This window comes from Papaver somniferum, chromosome 5 (assembly GCF_003573695.1).
Source record: "Papaver somniferum cultivar HN1 chromosome 5, ASM357369v1, whole genome shotgun sequence".
NCBI classification, from domain to species: domain Eukaryota; kingdom Viridiplantae; phylum Streptophyta; class Magnoliopsida; order Ranunculales; family Papaveraceae; genus Papaver; species Papaver somniferum.
The window spans coordinates 209639799-209665134 of NC_039362.1; the positions used below are offsets into that span (position 1 = coordinate 209639799).

Consider the following 25336-nt stretch of genomic DNA (forward strand, 5'->3'; position numbering starts at 1 on the left):
GGTCTTCTCTATCTTCGTGTTGGATTTAACCAATACTGCGCTGATTGCATCTTCTGTTGCTGCTACGTATAGTGCCAACACTTCATCAGGGTATGGTTTTTGTAATATAGGGATCTCAGTCAGGTATTCTTTGATATTTCGAAAAGCTTCCTCGTATTCTGCCGTCCATTCGAATTTGCTTCCTTTTTTGAGAATGTTAAAAAAGTGCGTACATCTATCCGAGGACCTGGATATGAACCTCCCCAGCGCAGCCAGCGAATCATTGAATTTCTGAACTTCTTTTAAATTCTTTGGGGATGGCATTCTTACGATGGCTTCAATTTTAGCGGGATCGACTTCAATGCTCCTCTTCGTCACCAAATATCCGAGGAACTTTCCGGAAGTGACACCAAAAGTGCACTTCTCTGGGTTTACCTTCATGTTGTGCTCTCTCATTGCTTGGAAAATATCTTTTAGGTCTTAGTGATGATCTTTGCGCAGCTTGCTTTTAACGAGCATATCATCCACATATACTTCCAGCGTACTTCCAATCCATGGTTTGAAAATTGCATCCACCATTCTTTGGTAGGTTGCCCCTGCGTTTTGCAGTCCAAAGGGAATTCTTACATAGCAATAGAGGCCGTGTGGTGTATACAAATTTTGTATGTTGCTGATCTTCTTCTGCTAGGAATAATTGATTGTATCCAGAGTATCCATCCATGAATGACATTTCTTCGTATCCTTCAACTGCCTCGACAAGTTGGCCAATGCTTGGTAGTGGATAGCTATCTTTAGGTCAAGCCTTATTGAGGTTGGTGAAGTCTATGCATATCCTTACTCCGTCATTTTTCTTCGGTACGATGACCATGTTAGAGATCCATGTTGGGTACTTAACTTATTTGATGAATCTTGCGTCCAGTAGTTTGCGGAGTTCCACTTCAACTGCTCGGTGGTATTCTTGAGCTACTTTGCGCACCTTTTGCCTAAAAGGGGGGGTACCTGGTTTTATTCGAAGTTCGTGATGAACTAACTTTGGGTCAATTCCGGGCATGTCCCCCAATTTCCAAGCAAAGATGTCCGCGTATTCTTTTAGAAGTTTGATTAGCGCGGCTTATCTTTCTTCATCCATCAAGGTGCTTATTCTGATAATCTTCGGGTTTCCCTCAGTACCTATGTTGACTTTTTTAGCTTCTTCGACAGGTGTAAACGTGGGTTTTGGTTTCCCCAAGAGATGAACATTCTTTGATTGCTATTTGGTGGGCTCTCCGTCTTCTTTTGTCGCGGAGGTGCTGGCTTCTGCGCTGCCAGTGGTGCTTACGTTTAGAAGGATTTTTCCGGAGATTTCTTCCAGATATGTATCTATGGTTATTTCCTTATTTTTGGCTCTTCGGGACTGGTGTTTTTCTTCCCGCTCATTATTGATCTGATTCTGTAAGTTCTGACATTCCCGCGCAGTTACTTGGTCTCCTTTAATTTCCATGACTCCCTGGGGTGTTGGGAATCTGAGATATTGATGGTAGGTTTCCTCTACTCCCTTGATCTCGTGAACCCATCTTCTTCCGATGATGGCGTTGTAAGGTGAAGGTGTATCTACGACGCTGAATCGAGTGTCCACTTTCATGGGCCCTGCGTCTACTTGTAATACAATGTCCCCTAGGGGCTTTGTAGCTGCGCTGTTGAATCCGTAGATGGTGTAGTAAGATGACAACAGTTGCTCGTTGTTGAGTTCCATACGTTTGAACGTGTCATAGAACAGGACGTTGACTGAGCTTCCACCATCGATGAGAATTTTCTTGACATTGCACCCTGCTATTGGGAGTGTGAGGACTAGAGGATCATTATGGTCTTCCATGTCTTCTTCCACATCGTCTGCATCGAAAGTCATGGGCGCGTCCATCCATTGTTTGTGCTCGTTTACCTCTTTCCCATCGATCTTATAAAGCTCACAATAATCTTCGAATTGTTTTCTCAATCTCTTCCCAATCTGGGCGGTTAGGGATGGTCCTTGAATCTCTGAACATGAAATCGTGTTGAGGGTGCGGTTGCCTTCTGGTAATTGAACCTGCTTTCCTCTCTTGGTTCTATCTTCGTTATCAGTCTTCTGTATATATTGCTTCAGGTCTCCTGCGTCGATTAGTTTTTGAATCATTATCTTGAGATTTTTGCACTTTTCTGTTTGATGACCGTTGAAACAGTGGTATTCACAGTATTCCTTGGATTTTTCTGATCTAGGAGGCTGCTTTCCCTTGGACCATGGCCAATCTAAGTTCTCCCTCCCTTTGATCTCCCTCAGGATGCGCGAATAACTGGTATTCAGCTTGGTATAGACTTGATCTTCAAATTTTCGATCATCTCTTCGTCTATCATCCCTTCGTTCTTTCCTTTCTGCGTTGGGACGCTCTTCTGTGATTTCTCTTTTGGACCCGCTGGCTTGATCCACGGAATTTGTGCGTGTGGGACGTTGAGTATGAGCTCTAGGATTTTCACGCTGAATTTCTTCTAACCTTGCATGCTTTTCTATGATTATCCGGAGATCTCCTTCGGTGGTAGGGATGGTCCAGTGGATCTCAACAAACAAAGGACTCATCCTGTCCATCCCCCATTTGTAGCAGTTGATACTAACCACGGGATCTACGTTGCCAATAGCTTGGAAAATCTTGTGCCATGTATTAGTATATTCTCTGATGGTCTCTTTGTATTTTATCTCCAGCGAGAATAGTTTGTCCATGCCGGTATTGACAACCTTGTTGTACATGTATGTTGCTAGAAATTTTTCTGTGAGTTGGTCGTAGGAGTCGATGGAGTTTGATGGCAAGTTATCAAACTATGACAATGCAGACCCTTTTAAACTTTATGGGAAGTATCTGCACAGTATGGAGTCTTCGTTATCCCAACGGGCCATCATTCGATTATAATATCGAAGATGAGCCGCATGATCAGTTGATCCGTCATAGCAATCGAAAGCAGGAACCGAACATTTCTGCGGCATGGAAGCCCTGGCCAAGTGTGGCGTCAGCAGGGTAGTGTTTGCTTCCTTCATCACTTACTCTAGTCTTCCGCCTCCTTGCCTAGTCTTTATCTCCTTGATTTCTGCCAGCATCTCAGCACGCAGATTTTCCATTGCGATCTGGTGCTCTTCATGAATGGTAGATTTTTCTCTTAGGAGGGTGGTACCGTAGTAGTAGTCCGAGTTCTCGGGGTTGTAATCAGGGTCCGATCTTTGGATGCTCCTTGCTCCTCTTCGGTTCAATGGAAGCGGGTTGTTTGCGATCACCATTCTTCTATCTTGATTAGGTGCTACAGCCTTGGAGTTAGCTTCGTCGCATTGGTTTTCTACTTCTGCGCTATGAATGATTCTTTCCTTGAGTGTTAGGTTCTCTTGTGCTAATATCGCCACAGCATCTGCGTATGCCTTCTGGTTCTTCCTTAATTCTGTCAGCTCGGCCATCATCTGAGCGGAATGATTTGACCCTTGATTTGGTGTTCCTACCCGCAATTGCTCATCAGCGGCTATGGTTTGTTCCTCATCCACGATCTGTATTACTGGTTCTGGTGGATCTAACCGTGCACCTTGGGACCCCGACGGTTGTTGTGAGGGTTGACATGCTATTAGAAGTGGTTGCTTGGCCGGAAAAGGTATGTTATGTTCGTTGGTTAAGGGCATCCCATAGAGGGGTTGTTGTATTCCTGACTCTGCTACGACTTCCTGATGTTCCTGTAGTTGAGCATTGGTTACTCTGGGAGCTCTAACTTTGGATCCGCCAGCTCTTGAAGCTCCTGCTTTGGATGCCGCGGCATTTACTGCGTTTGCTGCGATGATGTTGGCATTGATGGGGGCCGTACTTTCTGCATTATCCTGCGCCCTATCCGCTGCCTTCAGCTTTTCACCTCTCTGCTTACTCCTAGTTACCACTGGGGTTGTCCTTGGCATCTCTTTTGACGAAACTTTTGCCTTCCCGACATCTTTGATTTTCTCCATTTTTTAATATTTTCCTGAAAGAGAGAGAAAAAATCACGAAGACAATGGGCCCCACGTGATATCTATTAGCGTTTTGAGTTCTCGAAGGTGTAAAATCTTGAAGATACTAAAGGCGCCCATCTATGTAGATGACCGCAGATCTGTTCGAAGTTTTGATTTTCAAAGACGTGAAAACTTAGAAAATACATGAAAAATCATATTTACTTAGATAAACGCGGATCTGTTCATAATTTTGGTTTTCAAAGATGTGAAAACTTAGAAAATGCATGAAAAATCAGATTTACTTAGATAAACGCGGATTTGTTCATAATTTTGGTTTTCAAGGATGTAAAAACTTAGAAAATGCATGAAGAATCAGATCTACCTAGATAAACGCGGATCTGTTAAAAATTTTGGTTTTTGAAATCATGAACGGAAAAAAACTGTATTGTTCCATACATCGTTATTTTTAGAAAACGATGCCTGAAACAAGTCGCAGGAGAAGATAAATCTTTTACCGGGATGAAAATCCCTGTTTCTAGCGCCAGATTGTGAACACAAAGATCTGCTATCATCTGAGCATTCACAAATAATGCGCGCAGACTCATGACAATACAGTAAATAAGCTGCGCCTGAGGAGAATGGATAGGCTATGTCGAATCCTTGACTCAGAGTTCTAATACTCTTCCTCGTCTCATCAACTACAATCATTGTTCTTGGCTCATACAATAAGATGAATAATGGATGAAATATAAAGTGTACGAACATGATACACCATAAGTATCGAATTGAACATATAAAGTATAAATGCATGAATATAGATGAAACGATTAACTTATATGATTCATCACTCAGATCTCTGTCTCCGGGATTGGTTTTTCATTATATGTGTGAGGGTTACAAAAATAGTCGAATGACTTTGAGACCAATATAAGCATGCGTAGCATGAGGAACTTCACTTACACTTTCTCTCTCTCTCTGTCTCTCTCCTATTCTCTTCTCAATGTTTTTCGCCCCCTCTTCACTTGGGAGAGGGGTATTTATAGGGTGGTTACGTGGGGTCCACTTCTGAAGCCCGTTATAACCTTATCCTCTTGTGTCTTGTGCCGCTTACGCAGAGGTCTTCGTGTTCTCGGTTCTCTCTGCGTGTTCCGTTTGAATATGCAGTGCTATCTGCGCTTCCTCCACAGGCTGACTGACACGTATGCTGTTTGAGGGTATTTAATGCGGGTAATTGAGATGTCTGTCCGCGGTAGACAGCTGTCCTCTGCCCGTGTCTTGTCTGCGTCAGTCTGACTATCCCCAGCTGTAGATCTTAGATTTTTTTAGGGATAGGATAAAGTGACTCTTGGGTTATCCTCCAGTGCTTCGCAGTGTTCTAGTGTTTCTGTCTCCTCGATCCTCTACCGTTGGATCTGGTGGGTGGCGACGCTATCTTGACAAGGCGCGTCTCTTGGCTGTCCAAGTGTGATATCATATCTTGATGCTCTCAGCCGCATGTCCTCCACGTGTGTCTTTGTGGACACGTGGCGGAAGATGAAATGTGTACCTACAATATGCAACACACCCATCTGCTTTAAACAGTCCAAAATTCCTCTTGGATATTGGCCCTGGCTTCGAATTCATGCGAAAGCGTAAGTCTTTAGTGGTATCTTTGGTCTCAATGAGCTTCCATTTATTTTTCAAGAGCCATTAAGAGTGCCTTCGATTCTGCTTGAGGTAGCTGAGGTTGTCCAGCATTTGGCTGCTGCGACTTCAGATTTTTCTTTGGAAGTCTTGTAAAAATGTAGAGTGCAACACCTGCAACATAGAAAACTCAGGTGATAGTTTATCTGATGGATTGCAGCAGCAGTAGGTTGTTGTTTCAGGTTTTGAAAACTACCAAAGCACATAGATCTTTTGAATATGCATCTTTTCAGAAGTTTGTTTGACCCCAAAACCCGCCAGAATTGGTTTTAACTTTTTTGTCCTATATCAAATGGTACCACCCCGCTAGGAACTGTACCCGCCCCTTTACAATCATGATGTTTTAGCTGTAGCCAAACTAAAAGAGATCGAAATGATAACCATTTCAAAACAATAACCACTTCATGGGTATTCTAATTTTAGATGTATCTCTCATTTGGGAATAATTCAGGAGTGTTATGTGACCCATCAGTTGTGAAACTTTTCGAGTAATATAGTCTTGAAGGTGGAAAGCAGTGAAAAGAGTCTGTCTCGCCAAATGCTAACATTTCGATATTTTCTAACAATCTTCAGCCCTCCAGGCTATTTCTGTTAAGAGTCTAAAACAGTCCAACTGATAACTCAGACATATCAAAGATCATTATATATATCACCACGCCCAAATTCATAGTAACTTAAAAACATCATCTAAATCCCAAAAAACATCCCCAGTAGATTCAAACATATTAATAGATGTTCAAACATAAAAACACGGCTACTAATCAAAATAGAGCGTCAGAACCACACAATAGAGTCCTCTTCATATCTTCTTTACCATGGTACCGATGACGCCCTGTAGTACGACATACCACGAAAAGCATCTGCCCAAAGAATATCTATTAGCTTTCCTGGAAATTTATCTGGTACAATCTCACCGAGATCCTCATCCTCCTGAACAATACTTTTTCCCTTCTTCTCGTGCTTTGCTTTTGCCATTTTTGCCAGATAATGCGCAGCTTCATTACATGCCTTTGGATATTTTTCCAAACTTAGTTCTTTTTGGCTTTTAAGATCCTGGACAAGAGGCCACAACCCCATATCGCAACCCACAACCCAATTAAGATAAGCCTCACACTTCCTGCAAATTTTGTCGTGCTCATATGAGTTTCTGCATTCATCATTACTGCAGTAATATGCAGCACGCCTAATGAGACTTTCAACGCTAACCGAATTGCATCGGACAGAACGACCAGGAAGTTTATGATCCTCAGCAAGTTGGACACCGGCCTTTATTCCCATCAACACTTGATATAGAAAAGATTTTCCATCTGCTGAGTACTTGGCTGAAGCAGCGACTGGCTTCGCATTGTCGTCATAGCGTAGAATAACTCCATATCCTCCATATCCTCCTAAGCCTTTTTCCTTCTTTCTATAATAAGCATACACATTAATCCAAGTCAAATGCTCTTGAGGATCTCCCTCATTCCACGAAGCAACCCAGTCATCCTTGCTTAGCTGTTTAACAGGAGACTTGCTAACATTGCCATTGTCGCTGTCGCTCTCCGAGTCCTCATCCTGCAAACCTCTTTATTGTCATTACATCATCTAGAAATATACTGAAAAGATGGATAAAGTTCGGGGCTGCAAAGGTTTCGTATATGATCATCTCAATTTTTGTTTATAATAGCATCAGAAAATATTGGAAAAAAAAATCAATTAAGTATTTATAATTACTCACAGTCAGTGATTTTCCTTCTGGGATCATTCCATAATCGGTATCTGAAAACATCGAGGAATTATCATCATCTTCATCTTCTTCATCATCATCCTCATCTTCTTCATCATCATCCTCATCTTCTTCATTGTCTTCCTCATCTACTTTGTCGTCTTCATCATCCCCATAAGAATTCTTGCTTGGTTCTTCTTCTTCTGGGTAAGTATATTCTATAGTACTCGAAGTAGAGCAGATATCATCATCTCTTTGTGGTTCAAGAGATTCTTCTTCTTTATAAGCATCTGGCATTAACTGGTCGACATCCACACCAGGAGTAACAGCAGCAACATCATATGAAGACTGAACTGACCTCAAAACATTTTTAGCAGCATCTACTGCCCTTGCAACCAATTCTTTTTCTTCTTCTTCTTCTACAGTGGGACGATATTCGTAAACATAGTCGCTGAAGAAGAAAAGATAAGAAGAGACTAATGAGCAATTGTTGGACAGACACCACATATGATCAATTCAAATGACTTTGTTATATAAATCATGAAGACATAACACAATATTACACTATATCTGCCATCTGGGTCTTGAAAGGGTCTGCGTCGTATAAAATGGTCCAACATACATGCTTAAATGTGTAATGTCAAACAAAATTTTCCTTCATTTTTATGTAAAAGAAATACCACATGAGCCTACTGAAGGATCTAACTCAGATAAGTCAAACAGCAGCATAAGAAAAGAAGGAAGAAAAAAAAACACAAATTAAAAAAGAAATCTGTAGCCTAATACAGAGACAGAACAGAGAAATATAAAATATTATTTAGCTTTGAGCTTGGTTTAAGATGAGTATAAGTGTGTAATACTCCGTTAACCCAAAATAAAATAAAATAAAATAATAATAGTAATAATTAAAAAACAACTTAAGGTCTGGTCCCTTTAAACTGGATCATACATACAACAATTGATATTATTATGAATTCAAAAGCAGATCATAAGAAGAATGAATACCTCCTTAACTTCATCGTTCCACAAAATTCAAGTATAGATCTGAAAGAAGCAGCAGGTATTTCACCTCTACAGATATCCTCCTGCACCCAAAACTTGTACACGGAAACAAAACAGTTACACGGAAAAATCACTCTGATTCTAAGATAAAAACAGCCGACCGAGATTGAGGGAGGGAGAGAGAGAGTCTTACCAGTAGAAGAACCAAGTGATCCTCAAACCCTAGGGTCCTCTTTCAGCGGCTGGCTTTCGTATTTATACTCATCTTAAACAAACAAAACGGGTAGAGGAAACCGATTCAAACCCGGTCTTTTCTTTTCTTTTTTTACTATTACCATATCAAGAGACATTTTGACATTGTGGGTGTAAATCGATCAACAACGTACCGCCAACTTTTGCAGACGCATTTGCCGGCACAAGTGACTTTAGGGGAAGCCCATCATGACTTAAGGTGGATTATTTGGTTAGTTTGCTCAAGTTTTTCATGGATGAACTAAACTCAGAACACCATTTTTACCTCGTTACAGAGTGAAAGAACAATTAAAATGGATGTCGACTTAAACAACTGCATCCGAGAAGCTTAATCATTGAAATTTACAAGAATAAGAATATCCTAATGATATGAGCCGCAAAGAAATTTGAACTTGAAGTGCACATCACAGCTTCCACTCCTCAAGACTTCTGCTCTTGTTAGCATGCATTCTCTACCATACATTCCGCCACATTAACCATTGTGTACCACTCATTTCATGCATGTGGCATCAATCTTCTCTCGTCAGGTACACAAGCTTTAGCTAGCATCTTGCTTCCGAATCACTTCTGTTCTAAGTTATGCTCTTGCTCTTCCATGCCCACTCATGTGCCTGAAGGCCCTGCGATAAAGTAAACCATCAGTCTTCTACTCTTTCCATTTTGGTTTTAGGTGGAGGGTAAAGAACAAAGAAACTAAAAGTCTTGAAACTAGAAGACATTCGCTAATATTTCCATCATACTGACACCAATAAGTTAACATAGTATACCTGGTGAAAACGAGCAGGGCAACACCTGAATTGGCTGAAAACTGTGATTCAGCATAACCAAGTTCCCGCAGTCCCATGCTGCAAGATACAAAGAACAGTCAACTAACACCCAAATCATGTAACTTGGAACGATCCCGACTTGGTGAATCCCCAAGGCCAATAGCAAGATGCAACAAGTTTCAGAATTTACCTGAGCATTTAGATGACAAACGGAACCGTCTCCCTGGTATTGAAACATAAAGATATCCACATATTATGGATTGATTATAAGGCAACATATATCGTACTAAAACAATCAAATAACATATAACTGGGGCACTAACCGGCGAATTTAATGACCTGGGATGCAGACTTTGTTGCGAGTCTTGTGATTGAGGGCCTTGTTGGGTAGCTAGAACCTGTGGTTGCGACTGTGATTGTGACCGAGATTGAAATTGTTAAAGCAGAGGTTTTAGTGGATGAGGTAGTTTTTGCAAAACCATATGGGAAAACTATAATGTGAAAATTAAAATATTAAGGCAAGGAGAATATTAAGGAAAACGTTACCCCGCTTTTACTTGTTGCACTGTTATAGTAGTACTTGTACCCTTCAGGGGAGGAGTGTTCTGTCCAATTACAAGGAGGAAGTGCAACCTGCCCACCAAGAGGTGATAAAGCAGGAGTTGTAGCAGCTGTTGTTGAAAACCCAGGCACAGCAGCTGCAGTGGCAGAAGCAAGACTGATGGAAACTGTCTGCCCTTAGGGAATTTTCCCATGGAGACTGCAACGGAAGATATACAGGTAAAAAGCTATACGCACAGATAAACCACCATAGTCCTTGTTTACAGTGGACCCTACTAGTCATAAAACTGTACAGCCCAGCATGACAGCAAAACTAAATGAGAAGGTATCAAAAGATGCTTAGAAATCCAGTACCTGCAGTAACCTGTAGTTTAGTTGCCTGGGCATCCAGCTGGCGAGATAGATTTTGACCAGACTGCCGCATCATATGCAACCTTTTCTGTAGCTGAGAGAATGTTTTTTGTGATGACTGAAAGCTAGCTTGTAAAGCTTGCATTTGCCGGGACAGGACCTGAGATAACTTTGAAGACGGTTGGTGTGGAGGCTGATACAATTGTTGCGGCTGTATACCAGAGACACCTTGTCGCAAGCTCGGAGCCACCTGAGGAGCAACAGAGGCAGCCTGCTAGACCTTGAGGCTGGGAAACTGGCACTTGACCTACTACCAGATGAGATCTGCGACGGAAAACCTGATTAAGGGAGGATCGAGTGGAGACTTATAAGTCTGTAACTGGCCTTGTTGTGTTATGTCTGTGAGTAAGATGCGGAACTTGCATCTTTTGGGGTTGTGATATGCAAATTCTCAATAAACGGATCTCCACACTTGAGTCCAGCACAACATTTGCTCCCAGCCATAGACATGCGGAGTCTGACTGCTCGATGTGGGCCGTGACTATGTGCCTTGTGAAACTTCAAAATCGACTATTAGTTCCTACAACCAGACAGAAAAAGGAAAAATGATTTCGAACCTATAATGCGAAGAAAAAGTGTCCGTAATGCAGGGGGGGCCTGCACGTTCTAAGGAAGCACCAAAAATAGCATACTAAGGTAGAAGTAAGCCATATTGGAGCAAGACATATATTCAGTTCTGAAGAAGCAGATGGTGGTGGCTCAATGTGATCAAAAGCAAGAAGCATTTATTTTAATAAACTCCAGTTGTTCGAGAAATAAGAACAAAACCTCTTTATATTGATCATTCCAGTAAAAGGACGTAGGTCGTGTCCTATGGTAATTCATTATGCAAATAATAACTGATGAAATCCAGTTAGGAAGCTCATAAAATAAGGCAGCACTGGTCACTGTCTTTTTGGTAACAGATACCGAAGACGAAGAGTGGTACACAGAATCAAACAATAACTGACACAGCTACAAAAAATTTGACTTTTGAGAAAATGCTCCGAGCTGCCAGCATGTGGTGGATGCTTATAAATGAAAGTTCAGAAGTCAAACAACCAACTTAGACAATGCAAAAAAAAAATATGGGGCCACATGGTTTATCATCATTATTTATCCGTAGTTGTTCATCAGAAACACAATTTCAGAAAATGGCAATGAATATTTATAAGATTATGGCTGAAAATAAGCTGGGATGAGTCAGTACTAAAACAAGATAGCGTATGAGCCCAAGCCTCATGCTTAAGACGTAAAGGAATTAGTCCGGGAACTCACAGTTTACCCATTGTCATTTGGAATGATAAGAAGATAACAAGAAATAAAAGATTAAGAGACCGGGATGATGGACTCGTTGTGGCCAAGACTCAAAAAACCCTGCTTGATCAAAATAAAGGCTGGATGAGCCTGGGCTTAAGCATTTACAGTCAGACTTGTTTTACTATCTCTAATGTGAATGAGCATAAAATGTCGACTAGAAAAAGAAATGATAACCAGAGCACCTCACCGGTAAAAATGATCATACCTAAGCAACATGTATACAAAAATGACATCAATCAACAAGATGTGCAAGAAATATGAATAGCGAACCTCACCGGAAGTCTTCTTAGCATGCACAAAAATATTAATAACAAACCTCAGCGGAACTCTTCTTAGTTTAATCTAAACAGGATTTGATGCTAATCCACAGAAAAGCCAACAAACCTACCCAACAGAACACCGACTCACAAGCCATGTTCAATTTCACAATGATGGAAACCGAATAATTTCCTTGGATCACTCAAATATGTTGGTACGAAGAAAAAGTAATTTTTTTTAACAATTGGTCTCTTTCACGTGATTAGTGGTCCAATTCAAAACTCCTCGAACTACTTGAAATTAGAAGAACTTATTCTATATGATAAAGAAGAAACAATTGGACGAGGAGTTTTGAATTGGACCACTAATCACATGAAAGAATGAAATAGTTCATGCATTGTCAGACAAGTTTACTTGTAAAAATGATAAACTATAAGGAATATTCAAACGTAGATAAGTTATGTGTTAAGTGGCCACAAACCTGTTGAATCAAGGTGTCATACAGCACAATACGCTTCTTTTTGAAAAACCGATACACATAAGCCTGTTATCATTGGTCAAAGGTAACAAATTAGAACAAAGTATACCCATACACATGTAAAACATAGTCAGCAGTGAAGTATCTACCAATAAGTTTGGCGACAATATTGAAAATAGCATATACAAAAAATCTTTAAATGAGACACCACAAAGAATCTTGGTCTCAGGCTCCCCAGTAGGTAAGTAGTAAAACAAATATCTGTAGAAGTACAAAGGAAAAAATGCAGCTATTTAAAAAAAATAATAATAATAAAAATAAAACGCTCAAGTGTATTGGAAAGGGAAATCTAATATGTTGTTCCATTTTACTGTGTCCATTAACTTTATAAATCGTGCAATCCAACTAAAATATGGATGACGCAGACTCTACAAACATACTCACATAAATTCAGCACCAAAGGAGAAAAAAAAAGACCCGTACAAAGAAAAGACAAGAAAAAAGAACCATAACATTATTAACCTAATGTCTAACAGTTGAGACGACTCAGCATCTCAATTCAACACTCCAAAACAAATACCTTAGACTTAAAGCTTGTCCTCAAAATGAGAGGAGGGGTCACATCTGAGCCTTCAAACTCTTCCTCTTCCTGATGTCAGTCGTAAGATGTGCAGCTTGAGTGCCAGGCTGCAGAAGATCAGTCATCATCGTATCCCAGTGATCAAACACAGACTGGGGGCAAGCTTTACCTGATGTGGCAGACCTAAGCTGGGCAGAGAAACCAAATGACTCAACGACAAGTAGATATGCTTTCATGCTACAGAGAGGAGTTCCTGGCCTCTGCATTTCCTCAAAGAAGTGACCACGCTTCTGATTGAGAACACCGCAAATACCACCAAGAGCATTTTTCGGAGCTTGGATATCGACTAGGAATAACTTGTCCACCACCTCTGTGAATGGCATCAGAATGAAGAACCACGTCACATACTTCAAAGCATATACCTCTCATGTTCTCTTCCGCCAGCACACCTCCAACAACTGACTCCTTGATTTCATTAAGATACTGAACTCCCTCACGCATATCCACAACCATGTTTGGACCAGTAGTATTAGGACCAAAACACCAGATTTTTTTTTGCAAGATTCTTACCCTATCCAAACTCTTCAGATAAGATCTTTGAACGAACTTTAGGATCATCTCTTGGACCAATACGACCATCATAAATGGCTTCAGCAAGTCAACCCTCAAAAGGGCGTGCCTCCAAGTACCAACGATTGTGCTTGTTTGGGGACTGGCTCATCACAGTTCTCAAAGACTTTTCTATCAAAGTTCCACAGAATGACACCACAGGGTAAGACTTCACAATATCGCACCACCCATGAAATCGTCATGCAAGTCCTTTAAACAGATCTCTAGATGTGGGTTCTCCAGCACCTGCAATAATGTGCTCGCGCAACTCCTTAATCGTACAAACCACCATAGGATCAGATTTGGACAGACGCGTAAGCTCTTCAACCAGCTTGGGCAGGGCAGTCAAGAGGCAACACGAACAACGGGGGAGACAGAACTTCATGGCTCTGATAGGATGGGCATCTACTTCCTTTTTGTTTGTGAGGGTTGCATTCTTGGTAATAATCCAATCCATCCAGCGCAACTGTGTTACCACAAGGTACATCCTCAACAGACTCCTGTTTCCTTCCCATCCAGATACCAGTTCTTTGGACACTCTTGCTGTACAATTCTTTCTCTGGACACTCCCATGATTCTGACCTTAGCACCTGTTGCAAACCTCTCCCGCAAAGACATGACCAAAGGCAAAGAATCTACCCTTGTCGAATGCAGGGAATCATCTTAGACACGCAGAGCGTAAGAAGGCCTTCGGGATCACAGTTTCCGATGGGTTTGGCATACTGATCATCAAGAGGACCCACGTACAGGTTCTTGACACTGTACCTCTGATCTGTGGAAGGAGAACAGAGATGAAAGATCATCATCTCAAGCAGGGAAGTAGCTGCAGGTACCCAAGTCAGCATCACACGCTTCATCAAAGGCTTCCCAATCAAATCCTTCTCGTCATTCTTCACTGTAACACCAAGCTTTTGCAGCATAGGCCATAACTTGCCCGTTTGAGCATTATGCAAATGGCAATGATCTGCTTGATGGATTCATAACAGAACTGGACAAACCCACGCTTGCATGTAGCAAATGAGGTTCTCTTGGTAGTCCACCTTTTAGTTGCTGGGTCAAAGAAGTTCTCAACCCAAAACTTCTCCATCATCTAACTGACACCAAACTTAGAAGCATACATGTTTGCGAAATTGGTTAGACTGAAACCCCAACCGTGCAAACCAGCAGAGAAGGCAACTGTTCCTTTGTAACCCAGGAATAGGTCTTCCTTCCATTTTATAAAGAATTCTGTTTCGTTCAATCTGGTTCAGAGCCACAGAACTCTCTCAATGTAATCAACGTATTCGATGTCTTCCTGAGAATTATTATTCAAAAAGATTTTTTAATTTAGTCAACAGGAACAAAATGAATAAAATGCAAATCATGGCCTGAAAAGTCATCATAAGTTCGAAAATTTGCCTCTATAGATTACCACCATGAATGAATGTAATCTGCCACCATAAACATTCTTAAATCTCATTCTGAAATGCCTAAATACAGTACAATAATTTGTTTTCAACCAATCAAGTGTTTACTTTAAATCTCTAAAATCAGCAAAGAAATCATGTTTTATACACTACAGTCTTATATAAAATAAACCTATTTTGGAAAACCTCTATAAAACCCTAAATTACAATCAATTTTGGAATAAATCCATACAAATATAGATACCTAAATCAAGGCACAAAAATAGAATGAGAAAAAGATCAAACCTTTCTTGAAGAAATGCTAAGGAAGAAATGACATCAAGAAGAGATTGTCTTAAATAAGTTTGAACATATACAAATGAAGCTCCGGGTACACCCATTGAAGACGAAGTCATTGAAGAAGAGAAACAAAAAGTAGGTCCGAAGACTCCGAATTAGAGCGTATATGTGGGCATAATGGGCCCACATTGGGGCCCAATTCTCTTGGTTACTCCTGTGTGCTGAGTATGGGCCCGTTTTACCTCGTCAACATCCAATCCAATTAGTTAGGGATTTCAAATTTGCATCGCATCCAATCCAAAATCCGCAACGGATTTGCATCCACTCGATGCGCGGATAATCAGATTGGATACGGATAATCCAATAGATTTGTTTTAGTTAAAATTTATAATGAAAAAATAAAGTCAATATAGACGACTTCCTTATAGAATAAACACATTCTTTATATGTATATAAATATAAAAGTGTCATGGACAACACTCCAAGAAAACACTTTAAGAATTCCTAAACTATCTATATATTTTCTAGAAACTATATAAATGCGCTTAACTTAACGATTATGGATGTCAACGGATTTTCAAGGTTGCATCCGGATCCAATCTGTAATATGTTGGATTCCAATCCAACCCATTAGCGAACAGTCTGGATATCCATCCGAAATATACGGTTGGTCCCGGTTAAGTCCTCGGATTACGGTTGAAATGCTCGCCGCTAGCTGAAAGTTCTTTTCTGTTTTTGACGGGTTTGCGCTACATGAAAACATGGTTTGCGCTTAAATTTACTAACTCCAACTAAAAGTTAATGTTAAGGGATGTCTCAGCTGAAAATCCAAATGTCGATCTTACCATTGAATTATTCGTATCACATTTATACTCTTTATCTTGAAATAGGTATATTAATTAAAAATATTAATCGAATATTATTTATTTAATTAATTAACATACTCATTGTTGAATCAATATTAAAATATTGGTGTTTCAACATGTTCAGAATTATGCTAGACGGAGCATTCAGTTCAAAGCCCTAATTATGATCAATGGATGATTTACTGAGAGTCAACCAAATGAATGAAAGAGAGACTGCCTCTACTTGGGATGGAACGGCCATGTAGTATTTGGATGCCAGAGTGAGCATTTAGCAAACTCCTTTGCAGAGTAGTTGGTGAAAGGATGATTAATTGAGGTTTAATGATTATTAAAATTGTGCTTGGTTAAGCAATAAGTAGTAGAACCTAATCATGGAGAGAGGAAGGACCTTCCAAGAGGTGCAAAATCGGCCCTTGGTGGTCGTGGGACCATCTGATGGTGAGTGGATGACTATTCTCAGTTGCGGGAAGGAGTCTGAACCAAATATGGACTATAGATGATCAATTAGGTCAAAATCATCACAAGAGATGGGGCCGACTTTTACAAGCCAAAGGACCGACCATGACCGGTCATGGTAGCATGCCTGTGTCGCCATGCTCACCGCGGACCAATTTTGAGAATTTTAGTATTTTCTGATGGTCCATCGAGCATTATTTCATCCTTTTATGAAGAATTTGAGTTTGACTGAAACTCTTAATAGTAGTGGAAGGACCACTAAAAAAATATCAAAAAGAATATAATTTTAATATTTTCTCATGGTAGAAAGACAAGTCATGATGGTTACGGGACCATTTGCTTTGCTAACCATATAGTTCATGTTCATGAGTTTTGATTGAAAGAGGAATCCTTGAAAGAGCAAAATCCTAATAATAATAATAATAATAATAATAATAATAAAGAAAATAGGGGAGGGTCGGCTAAAACCGGTGGGATGGCCGGCCGACTAGCATTGCGAGCCCACCCTCACGATTTATTATTTTATTATTATTTTATCTCCCCCTTCCCTTCTTTGATCAAACTTCCAATCCTAGTTCTTTCATGAATGCTCCTTTGAACATTATTACTAGATACACCCGTTCTTTTTGCTCGGGGCTTACTCGGAGTACTCCAAATTCACGAAAGGTAAATATCCATTACTTTCCATGGAATTCGACCAATAAAATCCATGGATCTCGAGTAGATTAATATTTAGGGTTTAATTAGTGTCCAATTTCTAGGAATTCAATCTGATGAATATTGCGGGTAGATTTAATCAGTTTGTCGCTCTATACTAGCATGCATTATGTCTAGGAGCATTTAGATATGATGTGATCAACATCATATATTATTATGGGTTAATTCAGACACCGGGGATGGATTCTGAATTCAAATAAAAATGTGCTTAGTTTTTCAGCTTAAATTATGAAATACATGGAATATATTAATAGCCCGTTCGGTTGGGAGAATTAGAATCCTAGGAATCCAATTCCTAGGGAATGCGCCCAATTCCTTGAACCGAACGGAGCAAATGAACTCTATGTAATTGGGAATTTCAATTCCTAGGAATCCAATTCCTTACAAAATGATAGATTTCCATTGCATTGGTCCAATGATGCAATGGAATTGGATTCCGGGGTAATAACAAAGGTAATTGAATTATCTCAACCGAACATGAATTTTTTGGATTGAAATCAAATTCCTTGAAATCCAATTCTAATTCTCCCATAATTCCTTGAAATCAAATTCCTAGAAATCCAATTTTTTGGATTAGAATTGGATTATCCCATAATTGAATTCCTAGAATTCTAATTCTCCCAACCGAACGGGATATAAAAGTTCTGCTTCAGAAACCCGAATATCACCATCACACATTATTATTGCCATGAATCTATTAAACTGTGATTCACTTTGTTAAGATACAATTTTTATGATTCTGGTACTGATCTAGTGTGATTTTACGAATATGACCTTCATCAAAAATCCACCATCAACGCTTATGAAGCTCATTACGCAATCTTAAAGGATTTTTTGGGTATCTCGTTCTGGGTATTGATAAGTATATATACTGCTCAATATAAAGTCATAATTAAGTTATAATTTTATTTCTAGATAAATTAGTACTTGAAAAAGCGGGGGTCTAACAACACCACCCAATATTTCGCTTAGCAATCTGTATGGACAAACTCAAATATACTTTTAAGAGAATCAACAAGACTCAATCAATTAAAAGTATATCAACAAGTTTATATCTCTCTCTTGATTTGATTTACTCAAGCAAGCACTGCGAGTTCTAATCAAATGCAAGGAATAACTTGGATGGTACCAAAGACCAATATCCAAGGATCAATCAATGACAATCAACAACCAAAGGTTGGATTACTCTAATTGAAGATCTAACGCACAACATGTATTATTTCAATTATAAAGATAAAACAATATAATGCTGAAATTGAAATTACACAAACACCAGAAATTTTGTTGACGAGGAAACCGCAAATGCAGAAAAACCCCGGTACCTAGTCCAGATTGAACACACACTGTATTAAGCCGCTACAGATATTAGCCTACTCCAAGCTAACTTCGGACTGGACTGTAGTTGAACCCCAATAGATATCCCACTGATCCAAGGTACAGTTATGCTCCTACGCCTCTGATCCCAGCAGGATACTGCGCACTTGATTCCCTTAGATGATCTCACCCACAACTAAGAGTTGTTACGACCCAAAATCGCAGGCTTTGACAATAAACAAATCTGTCTCACATAGACAAGTCTATCAAAGGATCAATCTGTCTCCCACAGATAAATCTTAAAGGCTTTTTTCCGTCTTTTGATAATAATCAAGGTGAACAGGAACCAATTGATAATCCGGTCTTATATTCCCGAAGAACAGCCTAGAGTTATCAATCACCTCACAACAATCTTAATCGTATGGTAGCGAAACAAGATGTTATGGAATCACAAACGATGAGACGAAGGTGTTTGTGATTATTTTTTATATCTTTCCTATCGGAGATATCAAATCTCAAGCCAATCAATATGAGTGTACTCGTACGATAGAAGATGCAAGATCAGATCACACAACTACGATAAAAGTAGTATCGGTCTGGCTTCACAATCCCAATGAAGTCTTTAAGTCGTTAACCCGGTTTGAAAAAAGAAAACCAGAGGGTTAAAGGAGAATCGACTCTAGTATGCAAACTAGTATCACACGTAAGGTGTGGGGATTAGTTTTGCACAATACTAGATGTCTCTTATATATAGTCTTTCAAATCAGGGTTTTCAATCAATATTAGCTTAGTAAAAAGCATTCAATATTCACCGTTAGATGAAAACCTGATCTAGATTCAAACTAATATTTCTCAACCATTAGATCAAAAACTTAGCTTGTTATACACACTTGACAATGCACGTTTTTAGGTTTGTTAACCGTACCCAAACGTATGAACTTGTTAGTTCAACAATAGTTAACCAAATGGTTAGCCATATGAGCATTTCATAACAACCATGTTCTTCTTCACCACAACTAGTTCAAATGATTTCAAATGAACTAGTTAGAGAGTTGTTCAATTGCAAGGAAATCTTATGTACTACACAAGACACAATTGAAGCAAAGATGATTTGATTCACTTGAATCAGTTCATGAACTTTATATCCACGGTTTGCATATTGCATTCCTTAGTCTTTATAAGATTAAGTTCAGAAATCATCTTTAGATATATAACCTTTCTCAAGTTCGTACACTGGGTTCGCGGACTTAAGCAACCGGGCAGAGTTTCCAAACTCCAGCATAAAATCTCGGCAAGAGACCTTCTGCCGGTTCACGGACTGGGTTCGCGGACTGGTACTCACGCAACTAGTTTGTCAACTCCGGCAGAATTTCTCGGGATGATAAGTTCGGCAGTTCGCGGACTTGGCTCACGCCATTCTTTCGGTTTCTCTTGATCAACAAAGTTCGCAAACTTTGGTTCAAGGAATATGACTTATACATAAATGTGTTTCCACAACAATGTTTATGTCCACCATTGGTTATGTAATCTAAACTCTCATTTCAATCATTGAAACATTCTTAGAGGACGTTATACAGTTGTTACACCATTTCTCGTCAAAGCAATTTTCAAGATGATTGAAACATATCATGACTTTCGTCACATGGTAAAGATAAACTTGATCGAAGCGAAAATCTTACCAACACATATTTCGAGATATAGATAGGCGAGGTATACTCGGATCGAAATACCAAATGTGTATAATCCAAGTCTATATATATATCATACGACTTCTTGTCTCAAAGAGTAGGAGATAGAGTAGATAAACTTTTGAGTGATAGATAAGTTCAAGTCATCACATACCTTTTTGTCGAGAAGTTCCACCGGTTCCTTGAGTAGTTCTTTTACTTGTATGATGAATCTCCATGAAGTCCTTGAGCTCAACTATGCTTTCTATCCTAGTCCGAGACTTAGCTATAATAGACTGGAAATCAAGACTTATAGTTTGATCACTAACATTGACAAACATGCTTGATATAGCAACACATGCGAGTTCGACCGAGGAATGCTCTAACAATCTCCTCATTTGTCAATTTTAGTGACAAAACTATCAATATATATGGAATACAAAAAAGATAAATAAACTTTAGTAGCTCCTATTCCACATGTTTAATCTTCAACATTCCTCGAAATCTTCGTCACTTCCAAGTACTCCAATGATCCCAAAGGTTGTAAGTTTAGCATCACCGATGTTGAAGATCCGTAGCTATAACAATGAGAAAGTATCGGTCTCGATACAGTGTCATAGTATTATACACAGCGTCAAAGTTCAATTGTATCACCACTTCAACAATAATACTATGGTGATATGTATCACTCCCCCTTAGTCAATACTCCATCTCACATGGAAACCACTCCCCTTACATAATGATCCTAAAATCATATGTATTTGTAGTATGAACTACATATTAATTCTCTCCCTTTTTGTCAATAAAATTGGCAAAGGTACAAGAACGAGATCATAATGAAATATCTGAAAGAGACACTTCATGACAAAAGGAAAAAAATACATACCAACTAATTTAGATGAAATCATAAAGCCGAAGCTAAATGCATTCATCAAGGAGTTTAAAGATACAAGATAACCCATCTAATATTCCACAACCGCACACCCCTCAAGATATGACCATTAAGCACAAGTTCAAAAGAACTCTCCCCCATTTAATGTCATTCCCGAAAGAACAACAAGAGTGACCTTAATTTCAAAAGAAAAGAAGGATTTTATTGGACACTAAAAACCATGAGAATGATTTTCAATATCCAAAAACTCAATCAAATTAATCACAAGTAAACCCATGATTAATTTAATCGGAATATGCAATCAAATTAAACACAAGAGGTGATCAATTCAATTGATTGTGCTCAACATAAGAGAACTTATGGAGACACGAAAATACTCAACTAGATTAATTACAAGAGAACCCATAATTAATCTAATTGGAATACACAATCAAACTAATCATAAAAGTAATCAATTTAATTGTCAATTGTTTTGCTCGTCATAAGAAAACTTACGGAGCAATAACTAAATAACCAAACAAGATGATTAATTTAGTTCAATATGCTCGACATAACATATCTCACGGAACACCAACTAAGCTAATAAATCAACTTGGTTGTATAGTGCTCAACATAAGATGCATTACGGAGACTCACAGTAATACATAAAAATATGGATCAGGGATGATCAATACTGCGAAATACACAAGGATTCATTCTATCTTCAATCACTATTTGCATAACGACATTAATAGACATAATCCTTGAAAACAAAAAGATTTTAACCTATCTTCCATCAAATATTTGACAATATAGGCTTAACTTTTGTATTTGTCAAAAGTCTATTCATTCTTTTGCAGTACGTGTACCGATCACAAACGACTTTACTTTTGACAGAGTATGGGACAAACATAGTTCACGGACGTAAACACAAATATACCATAACAAATTTCAATATATCAAATCATAAATATTAATACTGCAAAAACATCATCCTCCAAATTTTTTTAGAATTTAAACCAATAAACCTAACAAAAGACAACAAGATGAAAAAATAATAGCTATGTTTAGTCACAATCATTGCTATTCAAGCACTAGTTATTCTTCCAACTAAGCCAAAAAGAAGACATACTAGGCAACAATGTCTTTGAGAAATTCCTTATCATTCCCGAACTCCTTGTCGTCAACAGTCATTGGAATACAAGGTTCATGGAGGAAGGAGTCAATACCAACGAACCGTCTTGGATGATGATGTCGAACCAGGCCCTTCTGAATTTCCAAAGATCTTAAAACGCGAGCCTTTATTTCACTAATCTCCTTTTTTATTGTAGATGGGGGAAAACGATTTGCTGGTTTTTACGGAATTGAGGAGATGACCGTGCGGAGGAGACTCCTTGAACTGAGAAAATGCTCTACCTCACACAGATGCACTACAAGAAGGGAGTGCTTTAAGTTCGAGAAGTCAATCTGTAGGACGCCGGACTAAACCAAGACAATGGCCGTTCCAGAGTCAATTCGGTCACAAGAGAGGATGGGTTGATTTGTATGAGGGAAGCTGAGAAATGTGTGAGATCAATGGTGATTGAGATTGTAGGTGTGTTGTGTATTCTGCGTAAGAAAGTTCCGAATGATTGAATTTTACTCAATTGAGAGTGTTTGCTCAGACGATGAATTCGTGTAGACGAAATATTGCCTGTGTGAACTTGTCGAGAAATTCTTGTCCTTTTCAATCAGGATTCAGAGGCCCTTTATATTCTTGAATTGAAAACACCATGATTTCATGAAGTGTGACAGTTGCTGAAGTCAAAGAGTGGGGAAGTGGAAAATCGTATTGAAACCAGTTGCTCATCGTGCGGAGACTTGGTTAACTTTCCACCCACTACTTTGCTAACTTCTCCAACTGATTGTACGACTTGATCACATTCTCATCTTGTGTATGAACACACGTGCCGTAGACCGCCAAACCAAAACCCTAGTTAATATCCCCCATGTGACACGATTGATGTCTCGTGTTTGTGGAGTCTGCAAGGCAGATATATATTTAGTTAGTCAGTTGCTGACTTTATGGGACGATGAGTCCTTGTATTGATGAGTTGAACATAATTTGCAAATTTTCTGAGACTCATGAACTGAACATGTCTGTTGAGACGAAGATATAATTATGTTGAGATGAAGATATAATTATGTTGATTGTTAAGGTGAGCAAATGTTGCTCGTTTGATAAACTGTTGAACATTAATAGTCAGTATTCATGGACTGAGCAAGTATTTCACATATGATAACTTATTGAATATTGATAGTCGAACCAATATTCATGGACTGATCAAATGTTGCTCATCTGAGCAAATATTGATAGTTGAACCAATATTCATGGACTGAGCAAATGTTGCTAGTCTGAGCAAATGCTGCTCTGATGAATTGTTGAATATTAATGGTCGAACTAATATTCTTTGGTGTGTGCAAATATTGCTCATCCGAGAAAATGTTGCTCACTTGATGAATTACTGAATATTGACAGTTGAACCAATATTCATGATTTGAACAAATATTGCTCGTATGAGCAAATATTGCTTGTATGAGCAAATGTTGCTCGCATGAGTTATTGGATATTAACAGTTGAGCCAATATTCATGATTTGAACAAATATTGCTCGTATGAGCAAATGTTACTCGTTTGATGAAATGTTGACATCATCGAATATTGATAGTTGAACCAATATTCTTTAATTGAGCAAATATTGCTCGTCTGAGCAAATATTGCTTGTTTGAGCAAACATCAATTTAAGATGCTGACATCTGAGCCGAGCATAATTATTAAAGTGTTGATCACAGGATCAGTGTAAGATTATTAGCGTTTGAATCAGCTCAGAATTATGTTTTTGCAAAGCCCTGGATTCGAAACCCTAATGTTAATCAATTGTTGAATTGATGATAAATTGCTGATTTATTGAAAAATCATTCATGAAATGAAGGAGGGACCGTCTACATGAGATTATGAATCGACCATGTAGCGCCCATATGCTCAAGTGAGCAAAATACCAAAGTCTCTTGAAGAAAAGTTGGTGAAAGGATGTTCAAATGCTGGTTTAATCATTTATTAAAATAGTCCTCGTGTGAGCGTCAGGTAGTAGAACCTGATTATGGAGAGATGAGGGACCGACCAAGGGATCATGATACCGTCCCTTGGTGGTCATGGGACCAGCTGATGGTCGTTTGAACAAACTCCCAGCTGTCTGAGAAGAGTTTGGACCCAGTATGAGCAATTGAGAAAATTAGTCTAAATTATTAAAACACGTGGGACCGGCTATTTGCAAGCCTCAGGGCCGGCCTTGGTCGGTCAAGGAGACATGCCCGCGTCACCATAATGCCCTTGTCTCCATCCTGAGAGTTTTTATATTTTCCGGTGTGCGTTTGAGCAACATTTTGAGAAAATATGAAGAAATCAGGGATTTTGCTGAAACCGGGAAAACTTCATGAGAGATGAAAAATAATTAATAAAATAGGGACAAGGTGTGGGACCGACCATGGCTAGGGCATGTCCGGCCAACTAGCAAGCTCGGTCCTGCAACCTTTTCCCAATTTTATGTATTTTCCCTGATGTGAGGGAAATACCATGACACTGAATAATTTCATGAGATTAAGGAATTTCCATGAGATTAGGGAAATAATAATAATAATAAAATAGGGAGTGATGAAGTGTGGGATCGGCCGCGGCCAGAAAATGGCTGACAAAGTGAGGGTCTAACAACACCACCCAATATTTCGCTTAGCAATTTGTATGGACAAACTCGATTACACTTTTAAGAGAATCACGAGACTCAATCAATTAAAAGTATATTGACAAGTTCATATCTCTATCCTTATTTGATTTCCTCAAACAGAAACTATGAGTACTAATCAAATACAAGGAATAACTTGGACGGTACCAAAGACCAATGCCCAAGGATCAATCAATATCAATCAACAACCAAAGGTTGGATTTCCAATTGATTAGATCAAACGCACAACCTGTATTATTTCTATTATATAAACAAATATAATGCGGAAAAGAAATAACACAGACACCAGAAGTTTTGTTAACGAGGACACCGCAAATGCAGAAAAACCCCAGGACCTAGTCCATATTGAATACACATTGTATTAAGCCGCTACAGACACTAGCCTACTCCAAGCTAACTTCATACTGGACTGTAGTTGAACCCCAATCAGTGTCCCA

At 39.1% G+C, this 25336-nt stretch overlaps 1 protein-coding gene and 1 pseudogene across 2 annotated transcripts; both read right to left on the reverse strand.

Moving 5' to 3' along the window:
• Positions 1-6251: 6251 nt before the first annotated feature.
• Positions 6252-8593, reverse strand: LOC113284494 (transcription elongation factor SPT5-like). Of its 2 annotated transcripts, none has more exons than XM_026533987.1 (4): positions 8524-8593; positions 8334-8413; positions 7341-7779; positions 6252-7177 (listed from the first exon to the last, which is right to left on the reverse strand). In XM_026533987.1, the coding sequence occupies exons 2-4, from the start codon at positions 8345-8347 to the stop codon at positions 6434-6436; spliced, it is 1197 nt and encodes a 398-aa protein (XP_026389772.1). In that variant the 5' UTR covers positions 8348-8413; positions 8524-8593; the 3' UTR covers positions 6252-6433. The 2 variants fall into 2 exon arrangements, with proteins under 2 accessions (XP_026389772.1, XP_026389771.1); XM_026533986.1 differs by having other exon boundaries at positions 8334-8425; positions 8524-8588.
• Positions 8594-12681: 4088 nt separating this feature from the next.
• Positions 12682-15351, reverse strand: LOC113284493 (annotated as a pseudogene).
• Between the last annotated feature and the right edge of the window lie 9985 nt (positions 15352-25336).

Coding starts and splice junctions, on each gene's coding strand:
- LOC113284494 (XM_026533987.1), bottom strand. Junction 7,178..7,340: donor CAGAAGGAAAATCACTGACT/GTGAGTAATTAT, acceptor AGAGGTTTGCAG/GATGAGGACTCGGAGAGCGA.